Source organism: Phaseolus vulgaris, chromosome 4 (genome assembly GCF_051622355.1).
Source record: "Phaseolus vulgaris cultivar YP4 chromosome 4, ASM5162235v1, whole genome shotgun sequence".
Lineage (NCBI taxonomy): Eukaryota > Viridiplantae > Streptophyta > Magnoliopsida > Fabales > Fabaceae > Phaseolus > Phaseolus vulgaris.
Genome location: NC_143501.1, coordinates 4,338,715 through 4,359,224, shown reverse-complemented (window position 1 = coordinate 4,359,224; position 20,510 = coordinate 4,338,715). Strand labels below are relative to the sequence as shown.

At 30.7% G+C, this 20,510-nt stretch overlaps 4 protein-coding genes, 1 long non-coding RNA gene and 3 other non-coding genes across 9 annotated transcripts; all 8 read right to left on the bottom strand.

Annotated features, from left to right (window-relative positions):
• Positions 1 to 1,354: 1,354 nt before the first annotated feature.
• LOC137836856 (AAA-ATPase ASD, mitochondrial) lies at positions 1,355 to 3,359 on the bottom strand. Its single transcript, XM_068645620.2, has one exon. The coding sequence runs from the start codon at positions 3,049 to 3,051 to the stop codon at positions 1,528 to 1,530; it is 1,524 nt and encodes a 507-aa protein (XP_068501721.2). The 5' UTR covers positions 3,052 to 3,359; the 3' UTR covers positions 1,355 to 1,527.
• Positions 3,360 to 6,062: 2,703 nt separating this feature from the next.
• On the bottom strand, positions 6,063 to 7,882 carry LOC137836861 (AAA-ATPase At3g28580). Its single transcript, XM_068645624.2, has one exon. It carries the CDS (start codon positions 7,700 to 7,702, stop codon positions 6,275 to 6,277), a length of 1,428 nt encoding a protein of 475 aa, XP_068501725.2. The 5' UTR covers positions 7,703 to 7,882; the 3' UTR covers positions 6,063 to 6,274.
• Positions 7,883 to 8,172: 290 nt separating this feature from the next.
• Positions 8,173 to 9,928, bottom strand: LOC137836855 (AAA-ATPase ASD, mitochondrial). The gene has a single exon (XM_068645619.2). It carries the CDS (start codon positions 9,798 to 9,800, stop codon positions 8,283 to 8,285), a length of 1,518 nt encoding a protein of 505 aa, XP_068501720.2. The 5' UTR covers positions 9,801 to 9,928; the 3' UTR covers positions 8,173 to 8,282.
• Positions 9,929 to 12,585: 2,657 nt separating this feature from the next.
• Positions 12,586 to 13,925, bottom strand: LOC137836854 (Pathogenesis-related thaumatin superfamily protein). 2 transcript variants are annotated; one of them, XM_068645617.2, is made up of 2 exons: positions 13,821 to 13,925; positions 12,586 to 13,390 (listed from the first exon to the last, which is right to left on the bottom strand). In XM_068645617.2, exons 1-2 carry the CDS (start codon positions 13,882 to 13,884, stop codon positions 12,684 to 12,686), a joined length of 771 nt encoding a protein of 256 aa, XP_068501718.2. In that variant the 5' UTR covers positions 13,885 to 13,925; the 3' UTR covers positions 12,586 to 12,683. The 2 variants fall into 2 exon arrangements, with proteins under 2 accessions (XP_068501718.2, XP_068501719.2); XM_068645618.2 differs by having other exon boundaries at positions 12,586 to 13,381; positions 13,821 to 13,924.
• A 3,560-nt stretch (positions 13,926 to 17,485) lies between these two features.
• LOC137838967 (small nucleolar RNA R64/Z200 family) lies at positions 17,486 to 17,578 on the bottom strand. Its single transcript, XR_011085574.2, has one exon. It is a non-coding gene; the product is annotated as a small nucleolar RNA R64/Z200 family (small nucleolar RNA).
• Positions 17,579 to 17,836: 258 nt separating this feature from the next.
• On the bottom strand, positions 17,837 to 17,910 carry LOC137838928 (small nucleolar RNA SNORD18). Its single transcript, XR_011085569.2, has one exon. It is a non-coding gene; the product is annotated as a small nucleolar RNA SNORD18 (small nucleolar RNA).
• Positions 17,911 to 17,980: 70 nt separating this feature from the next.
• LOC150027833 (uncharacterized) lies at positions 17,981 to 19,328 on the bottom strand. Its single transcript, XR_016520507.1, has 3 exons — positions 18,878 to 19,328; positions 18,287 to 18,498; positions 17,981 to 18,181 (listed from the first exon to the last, which is right to left on the bottom strand). It is a non-coding gene; the product is annotated as an uncharacterized LOC150027833 (long non-coding RNA).
• On the bottom strand, positions 18,016 to 18,098 carry LOC137838965 (small nucleolar RNA Z199). Its single transcript, XR_011085572.2, has one exon. It is a non-coding gene; the product is annotated as a small nucleolar RNA Z199 (small nucleolar RNA).
• Positions 19,329 to 20,510: the final 1,182 nt, after the last annotated feature.

Sequence of the window (20,510 nt, the reverse complement as noted above, 5' to 3'; positions counted from 1 at the left end):
TTAATGTCCAACTAAGATGAAATTTGTTCTTACAGACAGGAAATACTTCACTGGATGATTCTAGTTTAAGGTGTCAGGTTCTGAAAAAAGTATTTCAATACTTAAGTTAGAAGTATGAGGGTATGATATTTACAAAATGTACTATTAAGTTAGAGTTTGGTATGAGTTAGGTGAGGATAATAAATTTTATTCAAGGTGTATTTTGTCTTCTTAAATGTGCACAATTATAGAATCGTGATGAGTCTCTTTGTGTCTAATTTAAGATAGGTTAACCTCGAAGTTAAGGTAACATTTCGTACTATAGATACGTTAATCACTATATGTTAAGGAGCATGGATCTATGAAATCATGTCAGTGATGTGGATATTCGGTTAATGGAGAGGGTCTATGGTACAAAATTCATATTGAGAATATTAGTTCATCTACCAAACAAGTTCATCCATAAAAAATTTATTTGATTTCACTCTCCATGTATGAATCTAGGAAGTGAAAAGGGTCTTCTTATTTTAGTGTGGATCAAAGTTATGGTATGGCTATTATTGTTAGCACCCCACATTAGGCTCAATGGGAGCAAGATCTCAACATGGTAAATCCTTTCTCAAATTCACTGTGGTTTGCATTGTGATTTGAAAAAAACAAAAGAAAACAACAAAAAACAACATTGTTCACCTTTGCTTATTTCTGTGCTTTTATGAAAGTTTAAGTACAAAGAGAAATGTTAAGAATGGATTTGAAATAATCAAAGGTAACATGACAAATTGTTGTCATTTTGACATGCCAATTGCAACAGTGGTGAAAATGTCTTCAGACAGTACTTTGAAAAATGACCCCAAATTTGTGCCAAATGAAGATTGCTGCATACATAGAGATAGAACTTAGAATAATATATAGAAAATATAGAATAATTATCAGTAATGATCTGAAAACCAGTAACTATCACAATTTAAAATAAAATAAAATATTGATTGATTGAAATTCAGAACTGTTCGATAATTAGGTTGTGAACCAGTAATTGAAAACTAATTATTCAAGAAATGTTGAACTTTTCTGTTATCAACAACGTCAAAGATCAGAGAAAAATCATTTCTTTTTTGGCCTGCAAGAGAATTGAAAGAATGAATTAGATTGTTAAGAGAATGATCATTGCAGGTTCATTTGACTAGGATATTTTTTTATTAAAAAAACACTATTCCTTCACATAGTAAAATCTTTGAACTGCATTTTTTTCAAGTTCTTAGTTTCCTATGAACAAAACATTATGCTATATACAAAGATGGCACAAGCTGAACTGAAGTGAGTTTAATCTGCTACTCTAAGAAACATTGGAAAAACCAGAAGACAAGGAAAACAGAAATTGAACAACACAAGAAGGTTAATTGATTCTTAATAAGCCAAGAAAGTACATTGGAAAAATTAGTAGATATTCCAAATGACCAAATCCTAGCAGTAGTAATTACCAACTAACAGAAAAACTAACTAGCTAAATCAGTAATTGATTGTTATTTGCAAAAACATTTGCATTGCCCCTCAACAAAAACCATTTTCCTTCACCACATTCTCCCTAGTTTTTTCTTTGCTCATTTCCTTCATCTTAGTAGATTCTTCTTTCTGTTTCTCCTCCAACTTTTTCTGTGCTTCTTCTTCTGCCTTTTTCCTTGCTTTTTCCTCCTTGTTCTTCTCAAGAGCCTTGATCAATTTCTCCAGGCAAATCTCCACATCTTCATCCACAGACGTTGGCATTAGATTCTCAGCTACATCCGCAGGTGACATTTCTGTATCTTCCAGCAATCTCCCAATTCTACCAAACAAAAGGTGAGACTCAACATCCAAGTAGTTCTTGGCTAGCACCTTGAATGAATCATAACAACAATAGGACATCTCAATGTGCTTGTCCATTCTCCCTCTCCTAATGAGAGCAGGGTCAAGTTTCTCCACATAGTTTGTGGTGAAAATGATGATCCTCTCACCTCCACAAGCTGACCAAATCCCATCAATAAAATTCAACAACCCAGATAGAGTTACCTTGCTGCTCTTGCTACTCTCCTCTTCATTCCTCCTCATAGGATCTTTTGGTTCTTCACTCTCAACCTCTTCCTTCTTCTGCTTCCTCTGGCCAGTAAGATCAAGTGAACAATCAATGTCCTCAATCACTGTGATAGACTTACTTGGAGTTTCAATCAACAACTTTCTCAACTCATTGTTGTCTTTCACTGCTGTCAACTCAAGATCATACACATCATAGTTCATGAATTTAGCAATAGCAGCTATCATGGTAGACTTCCCAGTCCCTGGAGGGCCATACAGAAGATACCCTCTTTTCCAAGCCTTCCCTATCTTTGCATAATAATCCTTTCCCTTCTTAAACTTAACAAGGTCTTTCAGGATATCTTCCTTCCTTTTCTGATCCATTGCTAGTGTTTCAAAAGAAGCAGGGTGCTCAAACACTATGTGGCTCCACTTTGACTGCTTGTAACCATACCAACCACTGCTGGGATTGTTGGTGTAAAGCTTCAACTGCCTGTTCGACATCTCAATTTCCTTGCCCTCTTCCAACACGTGCTTTATGTAAGACATGGTGATGATGTCACGGTAGCTTTTGTGGAAAGTGAGCTTGTAGAACCTTTTTTCATCAGAGGAACCGTAGTAAGAGAAAGGGTTGTACCTTTGTGGATTGGAGCTTACTTTGTTTGCACTCCACCACACTTTGACACCTTGGAACTCATCTGTGATCTCTTCATTGTCATCCATGCTGAGAACCAGTGGGGTTTGGCTATCCTTCACCACTTCAGCTTTGAGTTTTTTGGCTCTTTGAGATGAGTTTGCACTGAGGTAGGTTTGGATTGCAGTGTATGCTTCACTTTTCTTTAGTCTTTCCCCTGAGAACTCAGGAAAGGTTATTTGGATGTAAGGGTTAAAGTGGTTGGTCAGTTTTTGAGCATAGGCTTGAAGACGGTCTCGAATGGTAGGAGGAAAGAATCTCTCAAAAATGGTGTACATGAACACAACAGTCGCCATTACTGATCCCATTTGACCCCATAGCTCCCCCATCATCTCTCTAATCTTCTCTGCTGCTCTAGCTTTTCTCACTTTTCTCTCATCTTACACAATTTCTGTGTGTATATATATACACATGTGCTTTCTTTCTCGCTAAGTTCCTCCAAGGAAAAGTCAAGTTTCATACATCCATGTGCCCTTTTCCTCTCAAGTTCCTCAAAGAAAAAGAAAGAAGAAAACTTTTTCAAATGGGAGAAGTTCTTCTTTAATTTAATCTGAGTTGAAATTCTACTCTAACTCAGTTATAAAATCAATTTTGTAATCTATTCCCGTGTGAAAAGATATTATGGGTAGTGTCGTAGTTCGATAGCCTGTTAAGTCCAACAAATTTTTGTTAAGATAAACTCGAAAATGACTCTAAAAAGTAGATTTTAAACCTAACTCAATTTTAAAAACCGATTTACAAAATAAAATTTACATCTGCATTAATCCATTTATATACAATGAAATATTCTCATCTCTCCAAACATGGTATAAGATGAAAAAAAAAAATGTTTGTGAAGAATGGAAGGACACATGTTTAGACGGTGAAAAGTGTGAAAGCCGCTTTAGCAAGAAGCATTGCGTTGGTTCTTTCGTCTCCATTTGGCATATGCGACAATAGCAGCCTACCCTTCTTCCACGTTATATCACCAACACGCTTTCTTCAGATAATTGCATCATCTACTCTTGTACCCACTCATTATTTTAAAACATTTTAACTTTTTTTTTCATATTTCATTTTAAAATCAATTCTTACAATTTTTCTTTTTCTTGTTCATCGTTAGAGAAACTTAAAGACAAGAAAAATAAATAATATATATATGAACTAAAATTAATTTACATAAAAAGTATATGAGATACTTTCTCCTTGTAATAAACTTTGTGATGGGACTATTTTATTGTGATTACTGAAATCTATTATATTTTCTTATTTTTGTATACAACAAATAAAAGACAGATAAAAAAAAATGCGTATATAAACTGAACAAATAATTATGAATGACTTGTGGGTATAAATGGTTAAAATATAAAATAAATGAGTTATTAAATTTACATGGTATTCGATGAATAGTAGTAACTAAAGGAATTTATGGAACTTTGGAATATTTGAGGTTGTTATTTCCAACAATTACTTCACTAATTCATGTGCATCTCGATAATTGAAATTAGAACATAGCCAAAATGGGTATTATAAAACAAAAAAACAAATAGAGAGAGATATTCTCATGAATTATAATTTTGTTTTACTATTGTATGCACACACAAAAAAAATATTTGTCCTATTAGATGTAAAAACATGTAGTTGAGTAATAAATCAATTAATTAATTAGACTAATGGGCTAGTAGACAATTAGACTGGATATAGTAATTCCTTTATTATTTTTAAAGACAACATCTCCATGTGTTTCTTCCTACACTCCCATATTTTGAAAATTTCAAAATTATACTTTTTTTAAAAATTTGTATTTCAGTAAATTTATATTCTAGATTATACAATCTGAAATGCAAAATTTTTATTTTGTATCATATAATTTGAAATATAAATTTTGTATTCTTGATTGTACAAGAATAAGTTTTGTATTTCAGATTATGAAATCTAGTTTGCAAAAAAGAACAAATATTAAATTATGGATTCTATAATTAGAGAAATCTTTGAATTTCATATTTCAAAATTGAAAAAAAAAAATCAATAAAATATTAAAATAATTTCGATATTTTTAGAAGTATGGGTGTGGAAGGAAAATATTGAGGAACATGAAAAATTTCCGTTTTTGAAATTGGACAATTCAAATTGCCCACTGAAGCCTAGTCTGAATACATTTGTTTGGGGGAATTTTGTTTTGTACCCACTTGTTTTTCTTCTGCACCCCATAAATATTAAAATCTACACTTTATCCTTTAGTTTAAAGTTTCTTTCTAATTGTAGCATTCGAAAATCTCCTTAGATTATGTAATCTAAAACTTAAAAAATTATATAATCTAAAATTTAAAAAGAGTCATAAGATTACACAATTTAAAACAATAATTTAAAATTTATTTTTATTTATAAATTATATAAGCTTAAAATTAATATAATCATAGAGCTATTTTTTTAATGAAAAAATTACTTTTAAATTGTGCAATATAAAAATTCATAAGTAACTTTCAAATTACAGAATCTAAAAAATTTCCTATTATAAAATTAGAAAGAAAATTTTAAATTGTACAATCCATAAATCATATAATTTTAAAGATAGTTATAGATTGTGAGTGATAATGTTAAACAAACACTTCTAAAGATAAACATGGTTTAAGAAACATTCATCTATTCTAATACATGTTGATAAGTAAGTTGTTGTCTCTTTCTTTGCTTTACTTTTTTCAAACTTGTAATAATAAATAACAAAGAATACACATCACCTCAAGCAAATGTTAATATCATGCATGCTGCATGATGCATGATTTGCAGCAATTAACAATATGTTATTGCTGTACTTCTGTATTCTATAATGAAGTTTGACAGAAGAACAAAAATGTCATTTTCTCCCAAACAATGTTTCTGGTTCAAAAATGATAAAACGACAGAAAAGTGTTTACTAACTCTCTGTCATAATGATAAAATGATGCAGTTCTTTATTTCTGAATATGAATAACACCAAGATGTCATTGTTTTTCAAGAAAATTGTTGAACATATGGAATTAATCTGACTTAAATTAATGAAAAAATTGAACTGTGATTCTGTCATATCCCTCTGTTTTTTTAACAAAAATAGATTTAGAAGTTATTTTTCTATTTGATTTATTTAACTAAATTGATTGATGTTCTATAATTTCAGAAACTATCTTAATACTTTAGTGTGTTCAATAACCACTTTAACATTATTATATTTTGAATAATTGAACTTATGATTCTCTAAATTGGATTTTCTGTTTGGGTTCAAGACATTCCTGTAAAAATATCCACTAGAACTGTTCACATCATGGGATAAAAAAAAAACGCAAGCAATAACTTGGGTGTAAGCACACCAATAATTGATATCCTAAGGTTTGGAGCAAACTAGTGTTTCATTTTTGTTTTTGTCTGGATTTGGAAGATCAAAGAAAAACTACTAAAAAGTTTGAACAACATAAGAACAATTACAGATATTTTGCATACTACTATTCCAAGAAAATGTTCAAACATAGGGACAATTAGAAACATTCTGCATACTATTATTACTATGCCAAGTAAGCAAGCTCAATGATAGAGAAAAAGTAACTAATTAATGACACCAATTTTGTCCACCACTTCTTCATCGTGTTTAATATCTTTACTCTCTTGTCCATGGAACTGCTTCCTTTCTGTCATCTCAAGAAATTCAACTAAGCTATGCAAGCAAGTCTCAGCTTCTTCATCAATTGATTTTGGCATCAGAATCTCAGCAACATCAGCAGGGGTGATCTTGGTCTCTTCCAACAACTTCTCAATTCTGGGAAACAAATGATGAGACTCAACATCCAAGTAGTTTTTGGCAAGCACCTTGAAAGCCTCATAGCAACAATATGACAATTCTATGTGCTTATCCATCCTCCCTCTTCTAATCAAAGCAGGGTCAAGTTTTTCCACAAAGTTAGTGGTGAAAATCATGATCCTCTCCCCACCACAAGCTGACCAAATCCCATCTATAACATTCAACAGTCCAGAAAGTGTTACCTTGCTTCCCCTGTCCTCATCATCTTCATCATCCCCTTTGGAAGAAGAACTTTTTCCTTCTCTACCCTCAACTTTTTCCTTTTTCTTCTTCCTTTGACCAGTGAGATCAAGAGAGCAATCAATGTCCTCAATCACTATAATTGACTTGTTTGAGGTGTTAATCAACAGCTTTCTCAAATCTGAATTGTCCTTCACTGCTGTCAACTCAAGATCATAGACATCATAGTTCATGAAATTAGCCATTGCAGCTATCATGGTAGATTTCCCTGTGCCTGGAGGACCATATAGCAAGTACCCTCTTTTCCACGCCTTCCCAATCTTGGCATAATAACTCTTCCCACTTTTGAACTTCACAAGGTCATTGATGATACCCTCCTTCTCCTTTGGTCTCATTGCAAGTGTCTCAAAAGTTGCAGGATGCTCAAAAACCACATGGCTCCACCTTGTCCTGCTGTTGGTGTACAGCTTCAGTTTTCTATTCTTTGTCTCAATGGTCTTTGCTTCTTCCAAAACATGTTTGAGGTAAGTCTCAGTGATGAGGGTTCTATAGCCTTTGTGAAAGGTAAGTTTGTAGTACCTTCTTTCATCTGAAGAAGGGTGGATAGAAAAAGACTGAGTTTTGGGGGTGATTTTGTAGGAACTCCACCACACCTTTACTCCTTGGAACTCATCCATGATCTCTTCGTTATCATCCATGCTAAGGACCAAAGGGTTGTGTGTGTCTTTGACTTTGATGAGTTCTCCTTTGAGCCTTGTGGCCCTTTGGGAAGAGTGTTCACCAAGGTAGGTTTGAATGGCAGTGTAGGCCTCACTTTTCATGAGGCGTTCACCTGTGAATTCATGGAAGGTGATTCTGATGTAAGGGTAGACCAAGGTGGTGAATTTGTTGGTGTACCATCTTACACGAGCTTGAAGAGTTGAAGGAACCAAGCGCATGAACATGGCATATATGAACATGGTTGAGGCCATCAATGACCCCGCTTGTGTCCACATTTTTAAGTCTTTTTTCACTTGATCTCACACAAAAGATTGTGTCTGCAAGAGCTTGGTTTGTTATGCTATATATGAAGCAATTCTGTTGTATTTATAGAGTTAAACAGAGGAATTGTTGATCAAATTGTGTGAAAAGGAAATATAATTTTTATGTGCTGAAGGAATCTGCTTTTTACATGAGTGATTGATGATATATTAACACTCTTAACATTTTGAAAACATACATTTTACATTTTAATAAATTAATATTTTGTTGAACTTCAGTTAAATTCATAAATTTTTTATGTTAACTATAAAATATTGAAATAGTTAATTTTAATCCATTCTCCATCTGCTGGTCCACAGAACCTTCTTCCAGGAGGTGATATATTGACACGTATCTAAAAATATAATTATAAAGAGTTGTAAAGTGTGTGTTTTATTTTCTAGTGTCAAGAAAAGTTAACCTTAAACTAAACATGTCTTAATCATTTCTGTAACCTTTAAATAGATTTATTGCTTCAGAAAACTAAGGAAAGTGTTATTTGAAGAACATACATCACAGCTATTGTTTCACTATTATGACTGCTCATAATCTAAATTAATGTACACTGCCATTTTCTTTCACCTCTTCTCCAGATTTTCCATTAGCTTCAACCTTTTCCTCTTTGGCTAACTCTTCCTTCAACCTTGCTTCCTCATCCTCCTTGGCCTTTTTCTCTGCTTCCTCTTCTGCCTTCTTTTTGGCCTCCTCAAGAGACTCTATCAAACTCTTCAAGCAAAGCTCAGAATCAGCAACAATTGACTTAGGCATTAGATTCTCAGCTACATCAGCAGGTGGCATATTGGTCTCTCCCAGCAACTTCTCAATAGTAGGAAACAAAGTGTGTGACTCAACCCCCAAGTAGTTCTTGGCCAGCACCTTGAATGCTTCATAGCCACAGTATGACATTTCTATGTGCTTGTCCATTCTTCCCCTCCTAATGAGAGCAGGATCAAGCTTGTCCACAAAGTTTGTGGTGAAGATTATGATCCTCTCTCCCCCACACGCAGACCAAATTCCATCAATGAAATTCAACAACCCTGATAGAGTCACCTTACTTCCCTTCTTCTCTTCTTCCTCAGCTTTCTTCTCAGGATTCTTTGGCTTCTCCTCATCCTCATCTTTCTCCTTCTTCTTCTTCCTTTGGCCAGTGAGATCAATAGAGCAATCAATGTCCTCAATCACTATAATGGACTTGCTTGATGTTTCAATCAACAGCTTCCTTAAGTCCGTGTTTTCCTTCACAGCTGTGAGTTCAAGATCATACACATCATAGTTCATGTAATTAGCCATAGCAGCTATCATGCTTGACTTCCCAGTTCCTGGGGGACCATACAACAAGTACCCTCTCTTCCAAGCCTTCCCTACTTTAGCATAGTACTCTTTTCCTGCCTTGAACCTATCAAGGTCGTCCACAATCTCCTCCTTCTTCTTTGGATCCATTGCAAGAGTCTGAAACGTTGAAGGGTGCTCAAAATTCACATGGCTCCACTTGGTCTGTTTGTAGCCAGACCAATCTTTGCTGGGGTTGTTGGTGTACAACTTGAGTGTTCTGTTCTGAACTGCAATATCTCTTCCTTGTTTCATCACATGTTGGATGTAAGAGGCTGTGACAAGGTCACGGTGGCGCTTGTGGAATGTTAGAGTCAGAAACCTCTTCTCTTCGGAAGTAGGGTAAAAGGAGAAAGACTGTGTTTTTGGGACTTTGTAGCTTGCCCTCCACCACAGTTGAACACCTTGGAACTCATCTGTGATCTCTTCATTGTCTTCCATAGAAAAGATAAGAGGGTTTTGGCTATCTTTCACCTCTTCAGCTTTGAGCCTTCTGACTCTCTGAGATGAGTTTGCACTGAGGTAGGTTCTTATGGCAGTGTATGCTTCACTTCTCTTCAGCCGTTCTCCTGAGAACTCGGAGAAGGAGATTTGGATGTAAGGGTAGAAAACGGCAGTGAATTTTTGTGTGTATTTTGTGGCATGGATTCGAAGATGGCGTGGGAAGAATTGCTCATACATGGCATACACAAACATGATGCTAGCCATGAGTGAACCTAGTTGAGACCAGACTTCACCCATCATCTTTTCAACAGAATCTATTACAAAAATGTTTCTGTTTGTTTCTGTTGTCTGTTTTCTGTGTTTAATGATGCATGGAATTAATGTGGTATTTATAGACTCAAATGTTACAAATGGGAACTCAGATTTGCTACACATGAGTTGTAAAGTGAAGTCCAGTTGTTTGTCTGGTACACCCAAAATTTTTCCAGTTGTCAAAATATATTTTTTTAATAGAAAAAGAAAAATATTTTTTATACTTAAACAATCATGTCCATATGTTTTAATGGATAAGGTGTTAATCAGAAAAAATATATTTATAATTATAAAAAAAAACTAATTATTAAGAAGTTTACTTTAAGCCTAACTTAATCGAGACTGTCAACTTTTGCGTGGGACTATATATTATGGGTGGTCCGATAGTGGGTGGCTTTGATAAGGCCAACAAATACTCGCTAGGATGAGCTCGAAATGACTCTGATACCATATTACAAAATAAAGTTTTTTTAAGTCTAACTCAACCTCATAAAACCAGCTTAAGAGGTTGAGATTTGCACCCACTTATATACAATGAAAAGGCTCTAATCTCTAGTCGATATGGATTCCAACACTAATAATGGATGTGGACATAATTTGTTTTCACCTGATTTAAATAAAAAATAATATTTTGACATCTTGAAAAAATAGACAGTTAATAACTCTTTTTAATATATAACAATATATTATTTTAAATTAAAAAATGATAAAAAGTATTAATATATTAATTGTTAAATGTTATTTTTTAGGTGAGTGTAAAAATATCACTTTCTTTTTATCACAAAAAAATTTGCACTTTAAAAATGATGTGATCCACAGTCCAAGTTCACACGGTATGTTTAATTTCTTGGGAGTTTCCCTATTTTTGTCATTTTGTGGAGTTCATTTGATTTGATTGTGTTTCTATTCAATAGCAGCCTTTTTTGACCTTTCAATATTAATAATTATTTTAGATATTAATAATTTTTTAATTTTAAAATAATATATAATTTAACAAATTACTTTTTCTTTTTATCTATAAGTAGTTTTTATTTAATAATTTTGTTTCATGTTTTCAATGATAAAGTGTTACTTTGTTTTTATTTTTCTGATGAACAAGTAGAGTAATTCAGTTAATTATTTATATATATATATATATATATATATAATTTAATTTGATTTAATAGAAAACTATACCCACTTGAAAAAAAACCTGCAAAAATACAATAAATATTTCTTATTCAAGTGAAGTGTTGTACTCTTTTTGATTTTGAAAGTGTTGATTTTGATCCATATATTTTGATACTATATGTAAGTTGACTAAAAAGACTAAACAAAGTCTATGCATGAAAGAGTCTTGCCAAAAACTAATATATTCTAATGGTGGACTATTGTTTAATTTAGCAAAAATAGTTGTTCATTTATATTCCTCTTTAATTAAATAGGCTTATAGTATTAACAATAATCAGCATCAAAGAGTAGGAAGAAATAAGATGACTTTAAAAAGAAAAATAGAAAAATAAATTATTGGTAAAAAAAAAAAAAAACTTGCCCCTGGGCTAAGTGGGAGGGATAATTTTTGTTTCATATATTTATAAAAATTCAATAATTCTAGAAATAAACTGTAAAAATAATAACAAATATTTTCAAAAGAAAAATACAAAAAAAAATTATAGGTTAAATTTAATTTTAAATAGAAAAACAGGGTAATAAACATTTCTCCTTGTTTAATGTGTAATACAAAAAACAGTTTAAATAATTAAATTACTTTCTTACAATTCAATATAGTTTAATTTATTACCTATATAGAACTAACAATTCTTACATACATTTGTTTGTCTTTTTTTTTCATTTAATCCTTTTTTTCAATGAAATACTAATCTTACCTTTGATTTTATTTGTTTTATAAAAGTTTTCATATTAAATATCATTATTCAACTTGACATCTAAGCTAGATTGATACCTCAAGCAACAACAATCATTTGTCATCTCACATAAAAAAATAATAAAAAAAAGAAAAAAATATACAAAAAAATATTAAAAACTAGACTAAAACTTATATGCTAACAAAAATTATACATATGTAGATTATATCTATTCATAAATAATTCTAAAAACAGATTATATGAAAGTTTATTATACCTTTGATTTTATTTACAATTTTCTTATTATATAAATTTTATTTACAATTTGTAGTATTTTACACATGTATTGTGTAACTATTTCAATTCTTGAACACACTCAAATCTACCATACAAAAAAATTATGAAATAGAAACTAATTTTTAGAGACAAAAAATAATTAGTTATTGTAGTGACTAAATTAGATACCATTTTAGAGACTAAAAAATTTTTGATTTCTAAATTAGTTTCTATTATTGTTAAATAGTTTCTAAATTAGTATCTAATTAGCAACCAAGGTTTTTGCTACCAAATTTAGAAACTAAATAATTGATAGTTAAAACCTTGGTAGCAAATTAGATATCAATTTAAAAACCATTTAACAATAATAAAAACTAATTTAGAAACCAATTTTTTTTTAGTTTATAAAATGATATCTAATTTAATTATTATAATAATTAATTATTTTTTATTTCTAAAATTAGTTTTTATTTCATGTTTTTTTTACGCTGCATATACCTTAAAAACATTAGTCTCATTTGATTTTTGGTTTTACTATACATAGACTGAGATATTTCTTATACTTTTTAAATACAAATTACTTCTTCTGTCAAAATGTGCATCACTTGGTATTTTTCAGGCATCAATAACATGCAATAACCAACACACAACACTTTTATTGCAACATAAACAGAACCAAATCATTTTATTCAAGAACCAACTTCAATTCCCACAAAATCCATACAAGAACAAAGAGAGATGTAAACAGTTCCTACTCAGATCTGTGATCATAAGGAGGACAAAATGTTACTACATACAATGAGGCTGCACATCTCACCAATGGGGTTGGTGAGTCAAAGGCATAGCTAAAATAACTAGGACAAGCATCCTTAAATATCTTTGAGTACACACTAGGCCTGCACTTCTCTGGAGTCCCATAAGCATTCCTGCAACAATACCTGTCATCACCAAAGGCCAAACAAGCACTTTTGCAGCCCACAACTTCTCCCTTGGAATTCAGCACCTTAAGTTGAGGAGGGCACAAGGAGTTGATGTCCTTCAAGCACCCTCCAATGAGGCACTTGGGGTCTGTGGTCCTGGGAGTGATAGACACAGGGATGTTGTAGCCATCAACAAGGCTAACATCATAGTAATCTGGTTTTCCTCCTTCAAGTGAAACTTCAACTAGTGTTGCTGGGGGAGTGCCTATGAGTCCTCTGCATGCTTGTCTTCCCTCACAGTCCCCTGTTTCACAACCTGGTTTCCCATTTGAACTGAAATTGCAACCTGTTCTGGCCCAGATTCTACCATTCCATGTCCATGGTATTATCATACGTTGTGTTTGATCTGGTGCAAGGGGAAATCCTCCATCTGCTATCTCTGGTTGCCCATTGTTTGATGCAAATGCTGGCCATATTGGAAAGGAACACTTGTTGTGCAGATAGAATGTCACATGATTCTTTGCATTTCCTGCATATGCTTTCATAGTTTGTAATTATAAGAGAGATTAGAGATAAGTATATTTCATAATATATAACTAGATGATAACGTTATTCGAGTTTTATAAGATTTTTTTATATAAAAACTCTCATATCAGAAGACTTGACATCTCAGTTATATTGACACATCAAGTAACAACAATCATATGTAGTAACAACAATCATACGTAGTAACACCAAACTTTAGATAAATAACTTTTGAACTAATCCTTATAAATTAATGTCATAAACAATATGAGAATTTCTGATTGCTCACTGATCTCAATACTATTTTCAATACATTGTGATAGATAAATCAAACAGAATTCATGTATAAGTTCCAAAAACTAAATATAACAATAGAAACAACCCAATTCAACTGTTACCTATGAATTATATTAACATGGAAAATAAGATGAATATGGAATTACCAGAGTAAATGGAAGAGCAGATGAGGAAGAAAAAGAGTGCCACATTACACTTTGGGAGCTGCATGATTGTGAATCTTAGTAAATGAAAGCTGTGAACACCTAACAGAGACACACACTTATATAGGAGAAAAGAAGTAACAATTGTACTCTAAGATTTGATGTGGATAATCTTTACATAGAAGAAAGAAAAATGATGTGTTGTTGACCCTTAAGCATTCGTTGTCTTTGCTTGAAGGATCACAAAACAAGTGGCGAACACTAATGAAATGTTGCTTATTGATTAATGTTAGAGTAATAACATTTACCTTCTTTTTTAATGAGGCATTAAATATGGAATGATTATGTCAAAATGTCCCTTTTCCTGTGAGAAAAAAAACACAAGATTAAACATGTCTTTATTTCACATAAAATTGATAAATAAATTGTAAATTGGTATCTAATTAGATATTAAGATTTTTCTACCAAATTTAGAATATAAATAATTGATAGTTAAAACCTTGGTAGCTAATTAAATATCAGTTTAAAAACTATTTATCAATAATAGAAACTAATTTAGAAACTAATAATTTTTTTTAGTCTTTAAAATGGTTTCTAATTTAGTTTTTATAAAAACTAATTATTTTTTTGTCTCTAAAATTGATTTCTATTTAATGATTTTCTTGTATTTAGTTTTAATAAAAATAATTTTTAATTTTAAATTAAAGGTATATTCACTCTGCCGTGTTATTATTATTATTATCACTATTGTTATTAATAATATTAATATTGTTATTATTATTATTACTACTTATTAATTATTACTATTTATTTATATTTATATTATTTAATTCATCTTAATTATGGGGTGATCATATTTATTAGTTTATATATTTTTATAATATATTAATCCATATTAATTATTTAAAAGTTTTTATTTTAGTTTCTTTTTATATTATTTGAAATGTATTTTTTTATAATTCAAAAATATATATGAAGTAATAATAAAAATAAAGTAAAAATAGTTATTATTTTTATTTAATAAGTTTGGATAAAAGAAAGTTATTTATATATTTTATCGTTGTAATTTTTTTATATGTGTAGGTATAAAGGATATCCATAGGTCAAACTTGGAAATATCTAATACATGTTCAACATAACCAAAGTTAGATAATGAGTATATATCTCTTTGTGAACCAATAAATGGTGGATATTCTTGAAAAAAAAATTATAATTGTACCTAATGAGAAATATTCAACTACTTAATCAATTTTCAATTAACTTTTGATGCATATATAGTGAGATTGAGTCTTATGGTTGTGAATCAAGTCATTAACTTCATTATCTATATTATGTGTTAAGTTTATTAAGTTTGATATTTAAGACTTATAAAGATTTAATATTTTCCATGTTTTTCTTTAATATGTCTAGTAAAAATGGTTTAAGGAAGCTTAGATCTTGTATAGAACATGGACTCATGAAAAAGTTAGTTTTAATAAGTATAGAATGTATGAAATATATGGATAATTCTTTATTCTGACGTAGAACTCTTATTATGGTATATATTATGAAAAACTATCAAAAATATAAAATTGTTGATATGATATATATCAATGAAATTATGTTATGATTAAGTGATATATTTATTATTTAATAAAAATCAAATAACTATTTACGTCATTTCTTTATTTTTATTCAATAATTTAAGCTTTTATAATACTTTATTTCCATTAAAAATAATTATATTACATTTAGAGTTTATAATTCATTCTATATATTCTAATCTTAATATCTTTAATATATCATAAATAAATAAATTGTTCATTCTATATATTACCATTTTTTCTTTTTATGTCTTCACAATATTTAAAATTTATATAAAACAGTACTCATGACTTAATTTAGTGTTAATATGGTACCGTAAACAATAATCAATATTCTAAACTTTTTTAAAACACATAATCAATACTAACTGTCACCTAATAATACGACAAAAAATAAAGTTATTTTTATGGATAAAAATTAAATAAAACCTTTAAAAAGACAAATATGCACAAAATTTAATTTAATAAAATTAAAGGCATTAAGACTATGCACGTCATTCTTCAAAACAAACATTAAAGAGGTGTATTTGACATGTTGGTGGAGCACCTTGTTGACTTGCCTAACTTTTATTATCTCATTCACTTTAATATTATTCAATACTTTACTTAGTTAATTCAGTAATTCATTAATTTAATTTAATCATGATCCTTTAATGGATAATTTATTTAATTAAAAGAAAATAGTCAAATATGGTAAACAAACAAATCTTAATGATGATTACTTAAATATTGAAAATTGAATATTTCCTGCTCCTATAAAATAAGTGGATGTGAATTTTTCAAGAGAAATTGAATTAAGGTTTGTTTGATAGACAAAAAAGAGAATAAAATAAAAGGTTTATGCCCAGAAAGTGGGAGTGTGTGGATTTCAAAAATGGGGCTCGAGTAAAATCTTAAATTTTATAATGAGCATTTTATTTTCAAATTGATAGTTTCGAAACTTGAAAGAAAACTTGTTTGAAATGAATTTTAACTAATTCATCATTCAAATAATAACAGAATATTCAAACCATGAAATACATGAATCAAATGTACAACTGAGTCATAATTCAGTTCAAGTAATCAATGTAAATAAAGAAACGTTATTATTAAATTGATAGTATTATTACTGATACATATATGAATGACGTATATTTGAGAAAATATAATACATTTTTATAATAATTCATTAATTAATCTATTTTGTAGACATAAAAAATTATCTAGTACTTTAAAAACTATTTGTACCTATAAATATATTAAAAAAAGAGACGTAAAACAATAATAAGAGTCACCAATTAAAAACTAAAAATTTGTATCAGTATTTTGCAAATCTTTGGGAATTTAAACGGAATTTTTAGAAGATTTATATTTGACTAATTCCATTTGATAATGACTTTGGCTTGGTACTACCACTGATTTCAGTTCCGATGTACAATATGATACAACACGCACTATTTACAGTATGTTAACAATACTATATACAAAAGATATTATATCCTATTACAATCAAATTCACACCATATTTCCTATGCCGATAATCAGAAATAGGCAACAATTCAAAAATATACTTACAACAAGTTCAAGTTTGAAAATCCAACAGAACAAAGGAACGAATTCCAATACTAAAAACAACATGAATTTTAAAGACCTAAAAGAAACAACATTAATAGAAAGAATAGAAACTATAACTCAAATTACAATTATTAACACGATTTCTGAATACAATATACAAAATATAACACACCTAGTCACAGATTTCAATAAATAAATAGAAAGACGAAAATAAAAAAAACAGGAATGTTTGTCTCATGGCCGGCCCAAATGGTTAAGGCAGCGACGCCGCTCCACAAGGCAATGGAATATGAGACCACTCTAGCGGAGATGCAAACCTTTACGGCAGCGCCGTCACGCCGGAGAATTGTTTTATGACGGTTACTTGAGAACATGCAAACACAATTCGTTCGCCCTCAACAAAAGTGTGAGAATCCGGATAAGAATCTCCCGTCAATGAAATAAAAATTTATACAGAACACAATAATTAGATTTACAATATATGATTAACATATAACTAGCCATATGCAAATAGTCCTGAAGCTGTCACATAATCCGCTCAGTAAAAGAATTGTCATTCTCATCGATTCGAAAATCTCTGAAGTCTGACATGTGAATTTCATTCTTCAATCGTCATTGCAGAATAAGATAATCAGAAAACAGAACCGAAATTAAAATCGAAAAAAAGTTTTAATTCAGTCAATGCTGCGTGATTAACTGTGATGATACTTCGAATACTAAGATATCAGTGGCTCTAATCGACAATTAAATATCTGCTAACGTAATAAATCGGAATAGCGTATACTGCATATATAGCACAATATCGCTGAACCAACACAAATCAGAACATACACCTAAATAATTGAAGAAACGATTGCAATTAAAAGATGTTATATACGAATGGAGATCAGAAATTGGTAAGATTTGTCGGTCACGGTAATTCAGAAACACGGACCAATGTAAAATCATCATATCTCCTCGCATTTAGATCCAATCGAATAACTGCAAAGGCAAATTCAAAAACAAATACCGAAAAACAGAAAAATATGATTTCGAAAACTGGAAGCAGAGATCATAGAATCAATCATCAGAGACTTAAATACAAGGAATCATGGAACGAATCCAATCATATTGTTGCAGTTTTTTTTTTCTCATCAGATGATTTATAACGAAAAATAATACCCTTAAACAAATGAAGAAGAAACCTAATTGAGCCAGATGAATTTGATCCTCTGAGAGAGCTGAACCCTGAGCAGTTGGAAAGGCACAAATGTGAGAGACACTGTGAGTGAAGCTCTTGCTTCGCGTATTTATAAGCAAGGACATTTGAACGGTGGAGTAGAAAGGAAAAACCTTAAAATTGAAAGAGGTGCGGAATGGGACGGGTCCTTGTCAATATGGGCCTTTGCTTTATTTTGTAGGGGCTTCTTCTTCCTGCACCCCCACATTTTTTTCCTGCACCCCCACAATTTTAAAAATTCCAACATTACCCTTGACCTAAAATTTGTAAAGGGCACCGTTCTGCATTTCCACAATCACTGATCATCTTTATCCTTGGGTATCAACTACAATGTCAAATTTAAATAAAGTTTACTACAAAACACTACAAAACTTAGCATAATTGTTGACCCAAACACTAAATAAAGTTTAAATATAATACCAAGCAAAACACTACAAAACATTGAGCCAATATAATTGTTGTTTACTAATTTGAGTAACACAAACAAAAACATCAACTCATTATTCCAGACACATCAATCCAGTACAATACCGAATCCATAAATTCAGAAGCTTACCGGATCCCAAAATTCGAAACATTCCCAGAATCAGAAATTCAGGATTTTACCAGATCCATAAGTTCGGAATGTGAAAAAATGATTACGAAAACATAAATCCATGGAAAAAACAAATTTGTAAATCCGAAAAACAAAGAAATTTACTTACCTTTTTGTGAAGAGCACTCTAAATCACCAAAAAAGAATGTGTAAGATTGAAAGAAAAATGTTGTGGAGGTGTCGCTGCTATGCTGCTGTTGGAGAGGAAGAAAAACGCTGCACAAATGAGAAAATCAACGCTGTCTTCATTTTAGGGTTTTTTCGTATTAGGGATATGTTTGAAATTTTGAAAACTAATAAAGGTGATTTTGTCTTTGTATAAGTGCAGGAAGAAAAAAGTGGGGGTGCAGGAAGAAACTGCCTTTTGTATTTTCAAGTTTGATATGGTCCAATAGGTATTGCCATAATTTAGGCGTGTTTAAAGGTTTTGGGAAATTCAGTTAGGTAGATAAATAATATTGTTATAGAATTCAAAAATTAGATATTCTAAACTTTTTTTAAAACACATAATCAATACTAATGTCAAGTAATAATATAACAAAAAATAAAGTTATTTTTATGAATAGTAATAAAATAAAACCTTTAAAAAGACAAATATGCAAATAATTTAATTTTATAGAATTAAAGGCATTATGTTTATGCACGTCATTCTTCAAACAAACATTAAAGACGTGTATTTGACATATTGTTTCCAAACATTCATTTAAATAATTTAGACTTAAACTTATGTTTTGTTATTAAACTTTTTTTGTCATTCACATTTTACCAATAAAATTACATATATTGAAAAAAAATAGTATATTTATACTTATCACTTTTAGAATTTTATAAAAATATTTTAATTTTATTTATTTTTATTTATGCACCTGATTTTTTTAAACGAACTTGCTTCCATTTCTGGTCGTAGGAAGATGGTGATGGAGGTTGACTGGCCCCTCTGTCATCCTTAGAAGTAACAACAAGTCATATTTTCTCCTTCAACCTCATCATAACATCCTCAACCTTATTATAACTCGCACGAGGCAATAAGTCTGAGGTAACATTTTGTGCTTGAATAGCCTTAGCTTTTTTCCCTAACATCCTGTCAAAAATGGAACAAACAAATTGAATAAACTAATGATAGATTTATTTATGACCTTTAATTTGAATGAAAACTACTTGTACTAACCATCCATTTGTCAACTTCACGACTTTCAACAAATAACGGGTAAGTCTCTTCGTCAATGTTGGTGTATCTTGACAAGGATTTTGACATTTTTTCGGCCCAAAAATGTATGTCATCATCGGCTTTGACTTAAACTGGCATAATTTAATGGTGATCAAAGAAAGAACCTTTGATTTCATGGTTTGTATATTAGGGGTATCAAAATGCATCTGAAAGACAATACAATAAAGTTATAATTATGATTTAATATAAAAAAAATAACATATATATGATAACAAGGAGATTGTATACATTACCAAAATATCTTGTCAAATCATGTTTTGGTCGACATTAGGCACATAATCCCATGAAGGTACTAAAATGAAAATCTTCTCACGTGCTAAGACTCAAAGGAGTTGTTGAACATGTGTCCATACCCATCAGACAAGAAATTTTCTTAACCTCATAATTACGTTAAGGTAGAGTATTTTCTGCCTTCAAATTCATCAATCGTAACACCACTGGACAGCTGTATGAAATTAGTTGATTTAGGATATAAAGGAGTCTCTGCATCACTAGACATACTTTTGTATTCGTG